The sequence below is a fragment of the Phyllobates terribilis genome, unplaced genomic scaffold, assembly GCF_046119375.1.
Source record: "Phyllobates terribilis strain yellow unplaced genomic scaffold, ASM4611937v1 Scaffold_1__5_contigs__length_1240528914, whole genome shotgun sequence".
In the NCBI taxonomy this organism is placed as follows: Eukaryota; Metazoa; Chordata; class Amphibia; order Anura; family Dendrobatidae; genus Phyllobates; species Phyllobates terribilis.
Genome location: NW_027362761.1, coordinates 256,219,275 through 256,235,582, shown reverse-complemented (window position 1 = coordinate 256,235,582; position 16,308 = coordinate 256,219,275). Strand labels below are relative to the sequence as shown.

The following is a 16,308-nucleotide window of genomic DNA, read 5'->3' as shown; positions in this document are numbered from 1 at the left end:
TGCGGGTGACACCACTACTTGTTCCACTGTTGTGCGTACATGCCAATCCCCTATCCATGGCGCGTGCCAAGATGCCTCCCGCCCTGAACCTGTCGTTGCACACTCTCAACTAGCAACTAGCACCATCAGGAAGTGCATCCACGTCCTTGTCCCAGTGCAGCGTTCAGTTGTCCGTACTCCAGTCCTTGGAACGCTAGTGCAAATATGCAACCAACCCCCCCACAGGCCACAGTACTAAATTCACACATTTCGCGAATGCTTGCGCTCTAAATGTTGCCTTTTAGGCTCATGGAGACGGAAAATTTCTGCAACCTGATGGTGATGGTCATCCCTCAGTATTCGGTTCCCAACAGCCACTATTTCTCCCGGTGGGCCATCCCTGCATTACACAAGCACATGTCCCACAACATTAGACATGCCCTCAACAACACAGTTACTGGGAAAGTCCACCTACCCATGGACACGTGGACAAGTGCTTGTGAGCAGGGATGGTACATCTCGCTGACGGCACACTGGATTAATATAGTGGAAGCCGGGACCCAGTAAGAACTTTGGATGGAACACGTCCTCCCGACGCCGAGGATTGCGGGCCCTGGGTCAATCAGGATTGCCCCCACATTCTACAGCTCCTGCACCTCCTCCTCCTCCTCTTCAGTCTCCATCTCCAAAATGACCACATCAGTTGCAAGCTGGAAGCACTGCAGCACTGCCTCGGCCAAGCGGCAACAGGCTGTGCTGAAGCTAATATGCTTAGGTGACAAACCTCACAACACTGAAGAGTTGTGGACAGCTCTGAAAGATCAGGCTGATCTGTGGCTGATACCGCTGAACCTACAGGCAGGCATGGTCGTGTGTGACATTGGCTGAAACCTGGTGGCGGCTTTGAGGTGAGGTGAGCTCACACACGTTCCATGCCTGGCCCATGTGCTTAACCTCGTGGTTCAGCGGTTTCTCAAAACCTACCCGGATCTGTCGGATGTGCTTGTCAAAGTACGCCGCCTGTGTGTCCATTTTAGAAAGTCAGCTACGGCTTCCACCGCCCAGCCGTTGCTTCACTGCATAGGCAAACAGTATGGGAGACACACTTCCTAATAATGGGAACATTGTTTTCAGGAAGCCCTCCGACCTCTTCGTCTATTGCAAGGGGCATTGGAGTTCCTTCAATTTTTTTGGCAGCCAATGCTTCACTGCATAGGCAAACAGTATGGGAGACACACTTCCTAATAATGGTAACATTTTTTGCAAGAGGCTCTCTGACCTCTACATCTCTTGCAAGGGGCATTGGAGTTCCTCCAAATTTTTGACAGCCGCTGCTTCACTGCATAGGCAAACAGTATGGTCGGAGACACACTTCCTAATAATAAGAGCATTTTTTGCAGGAGGCCCTCTGACCTCAACGTTTCTTGCAAGGGGCATTGGAGCTCCTCCAAATTTTTGTCAGCCATTGCAGTCACTGCATACGCAATAACAGTATAGGAGACCCACTCGTTAATTATGGGAACAACAAAGCATAGCCGACTGCTGGCCCTTTAAGAATAGTAAGGGCTGCCCGATGGCCCTATAAAAGTAGGCTTTGTGACTTTCAGAGTCCCTCCATCATAAATGAAACATGATGTGTCTGATGATGTGTCACACACCACATGGCCAGATAAGGTAGTAAAATGTCAAAATGACATTTACTGGTAAATGTTTTTTCATCTTTGAAAGCTATGCAAAAGTGCAAAAATGCATCAAAAACGCTACGTGTGAACATTGCCCAAGTTGTGGAGAAGCATTTTTGTTTTTGGTTATTTATTTTGCCTTATATACAAGTCGTTACCCTGGAAAGGAGGTTCCTTAACATATTTCCCAGGAAAATACATATTTGTTTCGTTTTTGTATGTTTTGTAATCAGAAATTTGGCGAAAATTTTGAAAATTTTGCAATTTTCAAAATTTTTATTTTCTTACCCTTAAATCAGAGAGATATGTCATACAAATAGTTAATAAATAACATTTCCCACATGTCTACTTTACATCAGCACAATTTTGGAAACAAATTTTTTTTTAGTTCTAAGGAAGTTATAAGGGTTAAAAGTTCACCAGCGATTTCTCGTTTTTCCAACAAAATTTACAAAACCATTTTATAGGGATTACATCACATTTGAAGTGACTTTGAGGGACATTTATGAGAGAAAATACCCCAAAGTGACACCATTCTAAAGACTGCACCCCTCAAGGTGCTCAAAAACACATTCAAGTAGTTTATTAACCCTTCAGGTGCTTCATAGGAATTTTTGGAATGTGTAAGAAAATTTTTTTCACAAAAATGTTAGTTTAGACACAAATTTTTATATTTTTGCAACAGTAACAGGAAAAAATGGATGTCAAAATTTGTTATACAATTACTCCTGAGCATGCCGATACCCCATATGTGGGGGAAAACCACTGTTTGGGCACACGGCAGGGTTCGGAAGGGAAGGAGCGCCATTTGACCTTTTTAATGTAAAATTTGCTTGAATAATTAGCTGACGCCAAGTCGCGTTTGGGGAGCCCCTGATGTGCCTAAACAGTGGAAACTCTCTCATAAGTGACATCATTTTGGAAACTAGATCCCTCAGGGAAGTTACCTAGATGTGCGGTGCTTCACAGAAGTTTATAACATTGAGTCCAAAAAATTTGTTTTCACATTTTTCCCACAAAAATATTTTTTCAGCCCCCAATTTAGCATTTTCATAAGTGTATCAGGAGAAATTGCATCCTGCAATTTCTTCTGAGTAAGCCAAGACACCATATGTGCCTAAACAGTGGAAACCCTCCCATAAGTGACCCCATTTTGGAAACTAGACCCCTCAAGGAACTTATCTAGGTGTGTGGTGAACACCCGGAACCCCCAGGTGCTTCACAGAAGTTTATAACATTGAGCCGTGAAAATCAAGCAATCAAACTTTTTCCACAAAAATTATCTTTTTCCCTTGTGAAAATAAAAAAATTTGGGCTAAGAGGAGAAAATGGACCCCAAAAACTATTGTGCAATTTTTCCTCAGTACGCAGATACCCCATATGTGGGGAAAAAACACTGTTTGGGAGCACGGCAGGGTTCAGAAGGGAATGAGCACTGTGTGACTTTTTGAATGCAAAATTGGCTGGAATCGAGAGCGGACGCCATGTTGCGTTTGGAGAGCCCCTGATGCATCTAAACAGTGGAATCCCCCCACAAGTGACACCATTTTGGAAACTAGACCCCTCAATGATTTTATTAAGGGGTGTAATGAACATTTTGAACCCAGAGGTACGACACAGAATGTGATAACATTAGGTCATCATATTGAATAAGTTGTCATTAGTCCTGAGCGCAAGTGCTCGCTACTTGAGTTTGCATCGGGTACTCGGGTATGCACCAAGTATCGCGGGTGCACGAGTGACATGCACGAGTCCCTGCCCCGCATGTTTCACAGTTGTTAGACACCCAAAAAAAACACATGCAAGGATTGCCTGTGCATGGCAGGCAATCCTCACGTGGTTTTCTTGGCTGTATAACAGCTGCAAAACATATGGGGTGGAGACTCAAGCATGCCACTCGAGCACCTGCGATACTTGGTTTATACCCGAGCACCCGATGCAAACTCAAGTAGCAAACACTTGCGCTCAACACTAGTCGCCATATCGTCATCATTTATTTTCTTTACTTTTGAAAAAATCCCAACCCCAACATAACTCTAACACAACCCTAATCCCAATCCTAATACAACTCTAACCCTAGCCGTAACCCTAACCGTAACCCTTACCCTAGCACAATGCTAACCCTAGCACAATCCTAACCCTAGCGTTTATTTTTTACGCAGTTCCTCATGCGGTGTAAGTGATTAGATGACTTTATTCTTCGGGTCGGTGCGATTACAGTGATACCAGATTTATATCAGGTTTTTAAATTTGGCAGTTGTCACGCACTAAAAGACGCTATTTTTTGCAACGACTAGCTTTTGCAATAATTTTTCCATATTTCGTCTGACAGAGTCACGTAAGGGCTTGTTTTTTGATGTTTTTATTGGTATCATTTTCGGGCAAATGACATTTTCTGATCGCTTTCTATTCCAATTTTTGGGAGGCAGAGTAAACAAACACCAACAATTCAGTAGTTGTTTTTTTTTTTTTATGCTGTTTTGCGTGCGGTAAAATTGATAAGGCAGCTTTATTCTTCGGGTCAGTACGTTTACAGCGATATTACATTTATATTGTTTTTTATGTTTTGGCGCTTTTACACAATAAAAACTATTTTATACAAAAAAATTTTTTTTTGCATCACTTTATTCTGAGAGCTATAACTTTTTTATTTTTCAGCTGATGGAGCTTGTTTTTGCGTCACAAGATGACGTTTTCAGCCGTACTACGTATTTATATTTACATTCATCTTTTTGACCGCGTTTTATTTTTTATTTGGCAGTATGATGATAAATGTTACGGATCCGGGTGGTGGAACCTCTGTGCTGAGATGCAAGGAGGGACCAGAGGGGTGTAACTAAGTGCCAACTCGGACCGACCCTGGCCACACGGCGGCTTAATCGACTCCGTGAACCAGGGAGGGACTAGGCAGGTGGACCAGGTGCCACTCTGGGACCGACTTTGTGTGAGAACCGGCAACTCCCACTGGTCAGATGGCTGAGGCTGACAGGTACAGCGGATGAGCACGGCAGGTAGTCTGACGGGTGATCCGGGTTGGTAATCAGGCGGGCACGGCAGGTAACCTGACAGGTGATCCGGGTAGGAAAGCCGGCGGGCACGGCAGGTACACAGGCTGGCGGGCACAGCTGATAGACAGGCTGGTGGGCACGGCTGATAGACAAACTAGTGGGCACGGCTGATAGACAGGCTGGTGTGCACGGCTGACAGACAGAGTGGCGGGCACTGGAACCTAAGGGCTGAGGAGAGTGTTAGCACACAAACAACAACCTTGCACAGGCACCTCCATTTTGGAGGAGGTGCTTTAAATAGGAGTGGTCCTTTGGCCATCGGCCGGGGATTCTTTAGGAAGGCCCGCGCGGCCCCTTTAAGAGGGAGGGAGCACGCGCGCACGCGCTTCCTAAGCACAGCGCCCGGGAAGCTGCGTGCGGTGCGCGCAGCAGCAGCAGGAGAGCTGGAGACGCCGGCAGGAGGCAGAGACGCCGACGCTACAATAAAGCATCGTTTTTTTCTTCATTTTTTATTTATTTTTTTGCTGTGTTCACTAAAGGAGTTAACTAATGGGACAGTTTTATAGGTAAGGTCTTTCCAGACGTGGCGATACCAAATATGTGTACTTTTATTATCTTTTTTGCTTTTTTTTCAGAATAATATTTATTTATGGGTACAATATATTTTTGGGATTATTTTTTCATATTTTTTAAAATGTTTTTACAATTTTTTTTTCAGTTTCTGACACCTTTTTTCACTTTTACACTTTTCCCACTATAGGACTTTAATTTTTTTCAGGCTGATCGCTTGCATAGGATAGGGATGCAGAAGCATCCTTATGCTATGCAGGCTGTCAGCCCTGCAGGCACAAGTTAGATAGATCATGCAATGCCCACGATCTATCTAACTCCCTGATGCCTGGAGACCTGGATGTCATCATGACGACTTTGAGTCACCATGGCAACGATCGGGACCCCGTGCTCACAGCATGGGGTCTCCGATCTAAGGTAAGAGGGGCGCTCTTTCCTCTGCTTGCCCCGGAAATGAGGTGATCGACTTCAATCGCAGAATTTCAAGGGTTAATGTGCCGGGACAGGTGCAGGACTGCTCCTGGCACATAGTACTGGGTGTCAGCTGTCGTAATGGTACATACCTGGTCCATAAGTACCAGGGCACAGGGACGAACTATTACTGACAATGTAGGTAAGGGGTTAAGAAATGAAAAGGAGGCCTGCAATGCCCCCCCCTTTAATTGTGAGCAGTTAGCGTTTCAGTAGACAGAAGTGGGATTGTGATGCTAATTATGGCGTCAGTGCAGCTCACTATCTTGGTGGAGTCTTCAGAGTTTTGAAGGATGGCGCAGATGTCAGACATCCATGCCCACTCATTAGCTCTTATGTGCGGAGGCTGACCTGAACACCGACAGGCGTGTTGAAGCTGGTACTCAACAACTGCGCTCTGCTGCTCTGGTGCTCACAAATCCTTCCCAACATATACAGCATTGAATTCCAATGCATGGTGACATCACACACCAGTTGATGAGCTGGAAGCTGCAAATGCTGCTGAAGCATGGCAAAGGGCGGTGGAAGCTGTAGCTGACTTTCTGATGGGCACACACACTGCATACTTTCAGAAGCAGATCAAGCAGATCCGGGTGGGTTTTGAGAAACCGCTGAACCACTAGGTTTAGCACATGGGCCAGGCATGGTACGTGTGCGAGTTTGCCAAGCCTCAGACCCGCCACCAGGTTCCAGCCGTTGTCACACACGACCATGCCTGGCTATAGGTTCAGCGGTGACAGTCACAGATCTACCTGCTCTGTTACTGCTTTCAACAACTCTGCAGTGGTGTGCGGTTTGTTACCTAAGCATACTAGCTTCAGCAAAGCGTGTTGCCACTTGGCCGAGGCAGTGCAGAAGTCCGTTCTGCTTCCGACTGATGTGGTCATTTCAGAAATGGAGGCTGAAGAGGAGGAAGAGGAGGTGCAGGAGCTGTAGAATGTGGAGGAAACCCTGATCCACCCAAGGCCTGCAATTCTCAGCTTCGGGAAGACGTATTTCGTCCCAGGGTCCGACTGAGTCCCGGCTTCCACAATATTAACCCAGTGTGCTGTTAGTGAAATGTGCCATCCCTGGCCACAAGCACTTGTCTGCGCCTCTGTGATTATGTGGACCTTCCCAATAACTGCGTTGGTGAGGGCATGGGTAATGTTCTGGGACACGTGCTTGTGTAAGGCGGGGACAGAACACCAGGAGAAATAGTGGTGGCTGGGGACCGTTACCGAGAGATGGCTGCTGCTATGAGGTTAAGGAAAGCTTGCATCTTCACGAGCCTAAAAGGCAACATTTCCAGTGCAAGCAGTTGAGAAATGTGGCAGTTTAGTGTTGTGGACTGTGGGTGGCTGGCTGCGTATTTGAGCTTGCATTCAAAGGACTGGGGTAGGGACAACTGGATGCTGCGCTGGGACAAGGACGTGGACATGGTTGCTGACAGTGATGGTTGCAAGTTTGCAACGACAGGTGCATGGTGGGAGGCATCTTCACCTGCATCATGGACAGAGATTTTGGCATGCACATACAACAGGTAAAGAGGCAGTGGTGTCACCCGCAGAAACTGTTTCTGGACCCTGGCGTTCGGGCCAACTATTCGGGTGCTTTTCTGTCATGTGCCTGAGCATGCTGGTGGTGGTTAGGCTGGTAGTTTTGCTGCCCCTGCTGCTGCAGGCATGGCAGATGTTGCAAATGGCCTTTTTGGGGATAACTGGACAGTCTTTAAAAAAGAGCCAGACTCGGCAAGACCTAGCAGTTGGACTGGTATTGTTGTTTTGGGGAACAGTTGCTTGCCGTGTGTCTGTAGACACCCCACTACTTCTTCTTCCCTGTTGTGGTGCTACACCTCCCTTTCCCTCTGCGCTGCTGTCCTTGCTATGCATGTCACCTTACCAGGTGGGGTCAGTGACTTCATCGCCCACAACCTCGTCTTACACTTCTGCACCCTGGTCCTCCTCCTGACTTTCTGTCTATTGTGTTTCAACATCATCCACCATTTGCGACAGTAATTGCACTTTCCCACCGTCACCTTCATGTGACCATGGCTGTCGAAATATTTTGGCATCGCTACATGCGATCTCCTGTTGCCCTGGTTGAAGCGGACTGAGCAAGAGGCCAGAATCTATAATTGGAAAGATGAACAAAACAGCTCTTCGGAGTGTCCAAGTGTGGGATCAGTTGTCTCCGGGCACTCGGCATGGTGGGAGGAAGGAGGATCAGGGTGAGGAATATGCTGACTCCAAGTAAAAAAAATCTCCCGGATCGGCACATTTCTCAAACAAGAATCTGCAAAAGCACTAGTGCATGCCCTCATCATTTCCCACCTCGACTACTGCAACCTCCTGCTCTGTGGCCTCCCTTCTAACACTCTCGCACCCCTCCAATCTATCCTAAACTCTGCTGCCCTACTAATCCACTTGTCTCCCTGCTATGCCCCGGCCTCTCCTCTCTGTCAATCCCTTCATTGGCTCCCCATTGCCCAGAGACTCCAGTTCAAAACCCTAACCTTGGTATGTAAAGGCAATAACAACCTGTCTCACCCATACATCTGTGACCTGGTCTCCCAGTATTTACCTGCACGCAACCTCCAATCCTCACAAGATCTCCTTCTCTACTCCCCTCTTATCTCCTCTTCCCACAATCGCATAAAAGATTTCTCCTGTGCATTCCCCCTACTCTTAAACTCTCTACCCCAACATATCAGGCTCTCGCCGACCATGGAAACCTTCAAAAGTAACCTGAAGACCTACCTCTTCTGACAAGCCTACAACCTGCAGTAACCACCGCTCCACCATACCGCTTCACGACCAACTCTACCCTCACCTACTGAATCCTCACTCATCCCTTGTAGACTGAGCCCTCGCGGGCAGGGTCTTCTCTCGTCATGTACCAGTCGCTGTCACATTTTTGTTCAAGTTATTGTAATTGTTTTTGCTATGTATATCCCTTTTTCACATGTAAAGTGCCATGGAATAAATGGATTATTAATAATAATAATAATAATGTGGTCCAGACTCGTGGCTACTGAGACTGGACCTTGTAGAAGATAGGGTGGTGGTTGCAAACTGACTGGAAGCATTATCTATTTATCTGCTATCCAACCAACAACCTTTTCACATTGGTCTGGCTTCAACAGTGCTATTCCGCGGCCCCCTAGAAAGTGGGACTGGAAGCTAGGTCGACATGATATGGATGCTTGTTGTGCTCCCTCAGCAGGCACAGTTTCATCTTGCTTTTGGCCTCAGCCTCTGCGTGCACCATCACCATTACTTCCACCTCCCTGTCTCTTGCCACACGCCTTGCCCATTTTAAATGGAGTTTAATGTTTATCACGTTGCCAAAAATGTCTGTATTATTACCACAGTAATATAGGATCAAGTCTGATGACCACGGTTTTAGGCAGTGACCTGGGATGCAGAGATGCTTCCAGGGGTCTTACACATTCTGTTGCCATATAATTTTAGCACTGTTCTCATCGATTTGGTCAATTTTTAGGCCCCCTCCAGACCTCCGATGGGGAGACGCCCGAAAAATGCTCTAGTTTCCCATTGACTTACATTGGGCTTGTTGCTCGAGTCGAGCACCCGAGCATTACGATTTGCTCAACCCGAGCCGTTAGCAACTGAGAATTTTAGTGCTCGCTTATCACTAGTGAACAGCTCTTCAGAGTGTTCAAGTGTGGGATCACTTGTCTCCGGGCGCTCAGTATATTGAGAGGAAGGAGGACCAGGGTGAGGAATATGTGGTCCAGACTCATGGCTACTGAGACTGGGTCGTTGGAAGACAGGGTGGTGGTGGTGGCAAACTGACTGGAAGCATTATCTGCAATTCAACCAACAACCTTTTCACGCTGCTCTGGCTTCAAGAGTGGTGTTCCGTGGCCCCCTAGAAATTGTGACAGTAAGGTAGGTCGACATGATGTGGGTGTTTTGTTGTGCTCCCTCAGCAGGCACAGTTTCATCTTGTCCATCGCCTCGGCCTCGGCCTCTGCGTGTGACATCAGCATCACGTCCACTTCCTAGTCCTTTTTAAATGGAGTATAATCTTTTGCAGCTTGCAAAAAATATCAGGATTAATACCGCAGTATTTGATCACATCTGATGACCAATTTTGCCCAGTGAGGGTATACCGATGCTATTGGTCAGCGAACAAGTGTGAATATATTTTTGACATGCAAGTAGCTGACTTTAAATGGAGTATAATCTTTTGCAGCTTGCAACAAAAAAAAAAGATTAATACTGCAGTAATATTTGACCACCTGAGATGATGGACAAGTTTCTCTACTTCCACTGCTTCCACAATACAGCAATGCTATTCATATCAACCAAATCTGGCAGTATGCTGCTAATAAGCAAATGGAGCAGTAAAAATAGTGTATTATATTATTATAACACCAAAATTAGGAGGATTAAGAGCAAAAAGAATATTATCAGCCCTGATATCAAGGGCTATTGATAGGAGTTCCAGCAGCAAAACGAGCGTTCAATGGACCCTATTCTGTACTATACTAGCTCTCCACAAACTCTGCCTAATGCTGTCAGCAGGATTAATATTTTCTTTAGGATGAGCCCTTACAAGTACTGTTAGAATAGATTTCTAATAGTGGTGTGGAATCTATGTTTAAAATAACCGCCAATTCTCTCCCTCGCTCAGTTGCAGCTCTCACTACTCTGTGTCTTTGAGCATAGGGTCCCGGGTCTTATATAGACAGGATGACGCTATGCGGCCAGCCAATCACTATAATGCCACAACCAACATGGCTATGGCATTACAGTGACTGTCAGACAATCCCTGCATGTTAATTGGCTGTCTAAAATGCTCCCAACATGCGGGGCAGGGACTCGAGCACCCGCCCGAGCATTTCAAAATGACTCGTCAAGCACCGAGCATCTCGAGCACTGTGATGCCTGGGCGAGTAATGAATAGTGGCGAGCATACTCGCTCATCACTACTCTCCATTCTTTGTAGGTGGGATAACTTGCAAAATCGGCAGTGTATCAAATACTTATTTTCCCCACTGTAAATTTAATACAATAGGGAGGAAAGGATGCCACTATGCACATTAAATAATTGAAATCTGCAGGAATTACACTTATGTACTAATGAACTATTATTTTGTATTGTTTTAATGCAGATTAATGAAAAAACATTGTCAAATCACCAGACATGCTGTGAGAGTGGGGAAAACCCTTATCCAGTTTATGCTGCTGTAGAAAGGGACTCCCTAAATACAAAGAATGCAGGTAAGGTCCACTATATTGTTGGGTAAAAAATAATAATAGAAAACAAAAAAATGAATGCCCAATTGAGATGGTTTGGGATGAGTTAGGCTGCACCGTGAAGGCAAAGCAGCCAACAATTGCTCGTCACCTCTGGGTACTTCTATACGACTGTTGGAAATCCATTCCACGTGACAACGTGATAAAGCTGCTTGAGAGGATGACAAGGGCGTGTAGAGCAGTTATCAATAAAAGGGAGGTACTTTGAGAAATCTAAGGTTTAAAACATATTCTCGTTTGTTTAACATGTGTTTTCTTTGAGCCTTGTTTCCATATGTGCTCCTTTGTAGTTTTGCTGCATTTAGTCTGAATCTCCACATTCAAAAAACAAGGAAAATCATTGCCTGAACAGCTGTCAAACTTTTGACTAAGACAGCATACCCCAATAAATATTGCATCAGAAAACGATAAATCCAAAGCAGTACCAATATAAGAAAAACATAATTTTATTTTCTTTTACCTATTGAAATAGAAGTGCCATTACATTACTGATAAATCTTACCTTTATCTTGGGGTGTTTTATAATATACAACATTTCCAGTAGATATTTCACAATTTGTCTTTTTCAGTACTGCTTTGTTATATGCTAATATAGTGTGTGCACCATTTGGTTCATATGAGCATTTTACACATTTAGTCGTGGTCAAAAGTTTTGAGTCTGACATCATTTTGGGGTTTTTCACAAAGTTTGCTGCTTCAGTTTTCATAGTGGCAATTTGCATTATCTCTGGCATGTTATGCAGAGCGATCAGATGAATTGCAAAGTCATACCTTGCTGTGAAAATTTAACCCATTTAGCATCTTTGGGTTTCTATTTTTGTTTTTTGCTCTCCTTCTTCCCAGAGTCATAACTTTTTTTTCCGTCAATATGGCCATATGAGGGCTTGTTTTTTGTGGGACGAGTCGTACTATTGAATGACACCATTGGTTTTACCATATTGTGTACTGGAAATTGGGGAAAAAATTCAAAGTGCGGTGCAATTGCAAAAAAAAGTGCAATTTCACAATTGTTTTATTTTTTTTAACCATGTTCATTAAATGCTAAAACTGACCTGCCATTATGATTCTCCAGGTCATTATGAGTCCGTAGATACCAAACATGTATAGGTTCTTTTTTACTAAAGTGGTGAAAAAAAAATCCAAAGTTTGTTAAAAAAAAAAAAAAAAAGTCGCCATTTTCCGAGACCCATAGAGTCTCCATTTTTTAGGATCTCGGACAGGTGAGGGCTTATTTTTTTGCGCACCAAGCTGACATTTCTATTGATACCATTTTAGGGTAGGTACGATCTTTTGATCGCCTGTTATTGCATTTCATTCCAATTAATACCTATATATGACCATATGTAATGAAGGGACACTCCCAAAAACAGCATATATCCAAAAGAAACAGGAGTAATAACCCAATAGAATGGTTATTATTGAGTAAATATTAAAACAGAATACATAAACTGTGGGGAGAAAAAATACAAGGCGGAGTGACACCTCACCCAGTATAAACACAATAAGCCAAGAAAAACCCATGCATGGTAAATATAGTAAGGCTAAGTGCCCGCAATGCAGAAATGCTGCATATTTTTCCGCATCTCCCTGGCAGGAAAAACGCATGCGGATTTTACATGCGTTTTTCCTGCCAGGTAGAAGCGTTTGTCAAGCGTTCTTCACATGCATTTCTGCATGCGGGTTATCAAGCGCTTTTCCAAGCGATTTTAGCATCACTTGGAAAAGTGCTTGACAACTTGGTCACACTATATAAATCCATGCAACCGGCATGGATTTATATAGTGTGACCAAGTAATAGTTAAAAAAAAAGAATAAAAATGGTAAAAAATAAAAAATAAAGATTATACTTACCTTCCGATGGCCCCCAGTATTTTCTCCGCTCCTTCTGGTCTGTTGTATGGGTCACGGTGGTGTGAAAGGACCTGCGATGACGTCTTGAGTCATGTGACAGGTCACGCGACCGGCGACGTCAGCGGTCGCGTGACCTGTCACATGATTAAATGATGTCATGGCAGGTCCTTCACACCACCGCGACCCATATGTAGCACCCTGAGGATTCGGCTGCTACAGGGGTATTGCACCTCACTCCAGAGGTGTGGTATTCCACTCCCGGGTAAGGATGGAGTGTGGAACTGAGCTTAGTAGGCTGCATGCACTACATACATCCCATTTCCGGGGGACAGAACAACGGTACTCCCACCAGTATATGTGCAGGTACGACAGCGTCTGTCCCTGGCTGGAGTGGGAGGGGGGTGGAACATCCCAGTAGTGTAGGGGCAGATAGGGGGAGTAGTCTGGGTAAAGCTAGGAGCCCATTGGGTGCTGGTCACCTGGGTTCACACATAGAGGGAGTATATAAGGTGGGCACCATCTTAGAATAGGGTCTTTAGTCAGAGAGAGGAGGAGCAGAGCAGAGGAGCTCAGCCAGGAGGGCTGACAGGGAGCTGTGGCTCCGGCTGGGCCCAGCTCCAGAGCAAAGCCTGCAGTGAAGAGAGAGAGGAGGAAGAAAGGCCCAGAGAAGCAGAGACAGAGGGAACCCTAAGATCCCAGAATCAGACCAGAAAGGGTGAAGGGTTGGCAGAAGAGGGCACCGGATCCCAAGCTGGCGGAGGCAGAAGTAACCCTTAACCAGGAACCGGAGGTCGTGGGCAAGTTTTGCCACGACCCTCACCATATCCACCAGGAAGGCACACCACGAGTAGGGCCAGGGAAGCCAGAGAAGGTTCAACCACTAAGAGGCCCGAGGGAGCTGGACAGAGGTGGATCCCTGGTGGGGACGGCCAGGAGAAAGAGAGTGAGAGGGAAGCTCAGGACCACGCTCCGGAACTGCCTGGGGGTTAGCCGAGTCCCGCACCTGGTGGACGCAGCACGGCTCGGGTGGTCACTCAAGGCCAGAGTGACTAAAGCAACATCAGTGAGTAAAAACCCTGAAACTGCATCTCCTGACTCTGCCTCTCCTTCCTGCATCATCACAACCCCCATCATCCACACCTGCTGCCCTGAGGCCATACCCCTCCCGTTGGGGGTTATACCATCACTGCTGCACGTATACCACCGGCCTCAGCGGACTGCTCTGCAGCGGCGGCTTCAAAGCCGCACTCAACGGGTGGCGTAGTCGACACTTAAACAACATCTACAAAGACTGCCACACACTTAGTTTGACACCCTGGGCATGGACCGGGTCACCGCCACAAGGACTACTACCCCCATACAGATCCGGCTCTGGGTATCCCTTGAACATGGCCCAGGGGGCGCGTCAACTTTGGCGTAGTCGGCAGGATCACGTGCCCGCAACCACCGGGTACTGCGTGCCTGAAGAAAAGTTCATATTTACCGTAAAAAGAAGTCTCCCGCCAATTCCGGAGGGTCCCCGCCATCGGACGCCATCTCGGATCGGTTCCCGCCATTTGCCCGTCATCTGCAGTCTTTTCCCGCCATCTGCAGTGTTTCCCGCCACTGGGAAGCGATTCCCGCCATCTGAGAAGATTTCCCGCCTTGGCAGAGCGGACGCCATTATGGGCGTGCCAGAGGGTGGCAAGAGGCCACCTCCCATCGTGGGCCAGGACCAAGAATGGCGCCAAAAACGAAGACCGCCCCCACCAGCAGAGACTGCAATGATTGAGATGTCCGTCAGCGTGGGGGGTCTGCCCCTGCAACTGACAATCACCAAGTTACCCCAGGACCGCCCTCAGTATGGGCGTATACAGAACAAAACAGAGAAGATGGGAGCAGCTTGGAGGAGTCTAGAGAGAACACACCCGGAGATGGAGGGAGAGGCAGGCAGTACCGACCCAGTGGTCAGGAGCCTGTTGCAAGCGACTACCCCAGAAGGCCTGGTGGAGATCCTGGCGCAGCTCCCCAGAGATCGGGAGCATGCACGGACCGCACTGGAGGGCTTGGCTCAGAGGATGGCCCGAGTGCAGCGAGACGCACTGGCCGCGTGGAGCAGAGAAATGGCCCAGCAGGCTGGAACCCGCCAGCAAAAGACACCGCCAGCAGCGAGGAGCACGCCTGCCCTTGAAGGAAGAGCAGGAGGGACGAAGGCCGGAGACGGCGCCGTGGAGGGAGCTGAAGTAACGGAGGCAGGTAATGGGGACGTCTACACCACGTACCCGGAGGCCGAGAACCTGCCCCAGCTCCCCGTCGCAGAGCCCGAAATCCCGTTCACTGCGCCCGTCGCTGCACCGCCACTGCTCCAAACTAGGCCTCAAGCGGCAGGAGCCGCGGCCGCGCTCCTCGTGACGTCACGCGCCTCAAATCAGAGTGCGACCAAACAGGAAGCGCCATCGGCCTGGTCACAGGGCAGAGTACCCCCGGGCGCAGCCGTCTCCACAGTGCCCTTCACATTCAGAGTGCCCCCGGGCGCCGCGGCAATCATCGCGCCCGCAACCTCCATCATGCTACCCCTGGGAGAAGACTTGTTTACCCAGCATACTTGCCCGGATGGGCAGCCCTTTGTGTGGCCGCCGGAGTTCGTCAATCCCCGACTCCGGAGGGAACGGCCTCTGGATGAGCCCCTGATCCCGGCTCCGGCGCCCGCCAAGATCACCCCACTCTCGTTGGAGGAGGCGCAGTTCGCGTGGGACCCCACTGGAGAAGACCTCATCGGGTTCACCCAAGAGACCCGGGCGGCCGCAGCCCAGCGTGCAGAGTGCTGCCGACAGCAGTTAGAGGTCTTCGACAGAGAAAGGAGAGAGAGGCGGGTCCGCGAGGAGCGGCTGCAAATCCGGAGTGCAGAGCAGAAAAGCCAGACCCGACGGAACCCCCGTGCAGCCCACGGTCCCCGTGCCACCGGGACTGTAATCAAATTCCAACTGCAGCACGGTTGGGGCTTCATCAGGGATCACAAAACCCCCGGTGACGTTTTTGTAACCCGCAGAGATGTCGAGTCTCACCTACCGGAGGGACACCGTGGTCGTGACCTGTACCTGGGTGACGAGGTCACCTTCACCCGGCACCAGTGTGCCAAAGGACCCTATGCCCTTCATGTACATCGCCTGACGGAAGAAGAGCTGCGGTGTGAGGAGGAACAAGAGGACCCGAACGGGTCTGAAGCCTACCCTCAGGAAGGAGCAGGAGGGCATCGTCACCATTAAGAGGTGAACTGAAACTGTATATAGTTACCCGTAAGGGTATATGCCATGCTGCTTAATTAAAATGAGTTCCCCGTTGGGACAAGTGTGAACTGTTCCAGTGTGTCCCATCTCCCCACAGGCTGAGGACTGTGAACAGCCATCCCTATTCCCCACTGGCCGAGGACTGAGAGCGGCCATATCCCTTGTATATAGTTGCGCTTTCTAAAGCGCCCCCTACTGGTTTTATAGGAAACTG

The 16,308-nt window shown here is 47.7% G+C and overlaps 1 protein-coding gene across 3 annotated transcripts in view; it reads left to right on the top strand.

The window, feature by feature from the left end:
- The window catches only part of LOC141256917 (cytosolic phospholipase A2 gamma-like), a 175,285-nt gene that overhangs the window by 103,421 nt on the left and 55,556 nt on the right, over positions 1-16,308 (top strand). For all 3 annotated transcript variants that reach the window (XM_073671206.1, XM_073671207.1, XM_073671205.1), the window contains one exon: positions 10,833-10,941. In XM_073671206.1, the coding sequence (XP_073527307.1) occupies positions 10,833-10,941 (109 nt within the window). The remainder of the gene's footprint in view (positions 1-10,832; positions 10,942-16,308) is intronic.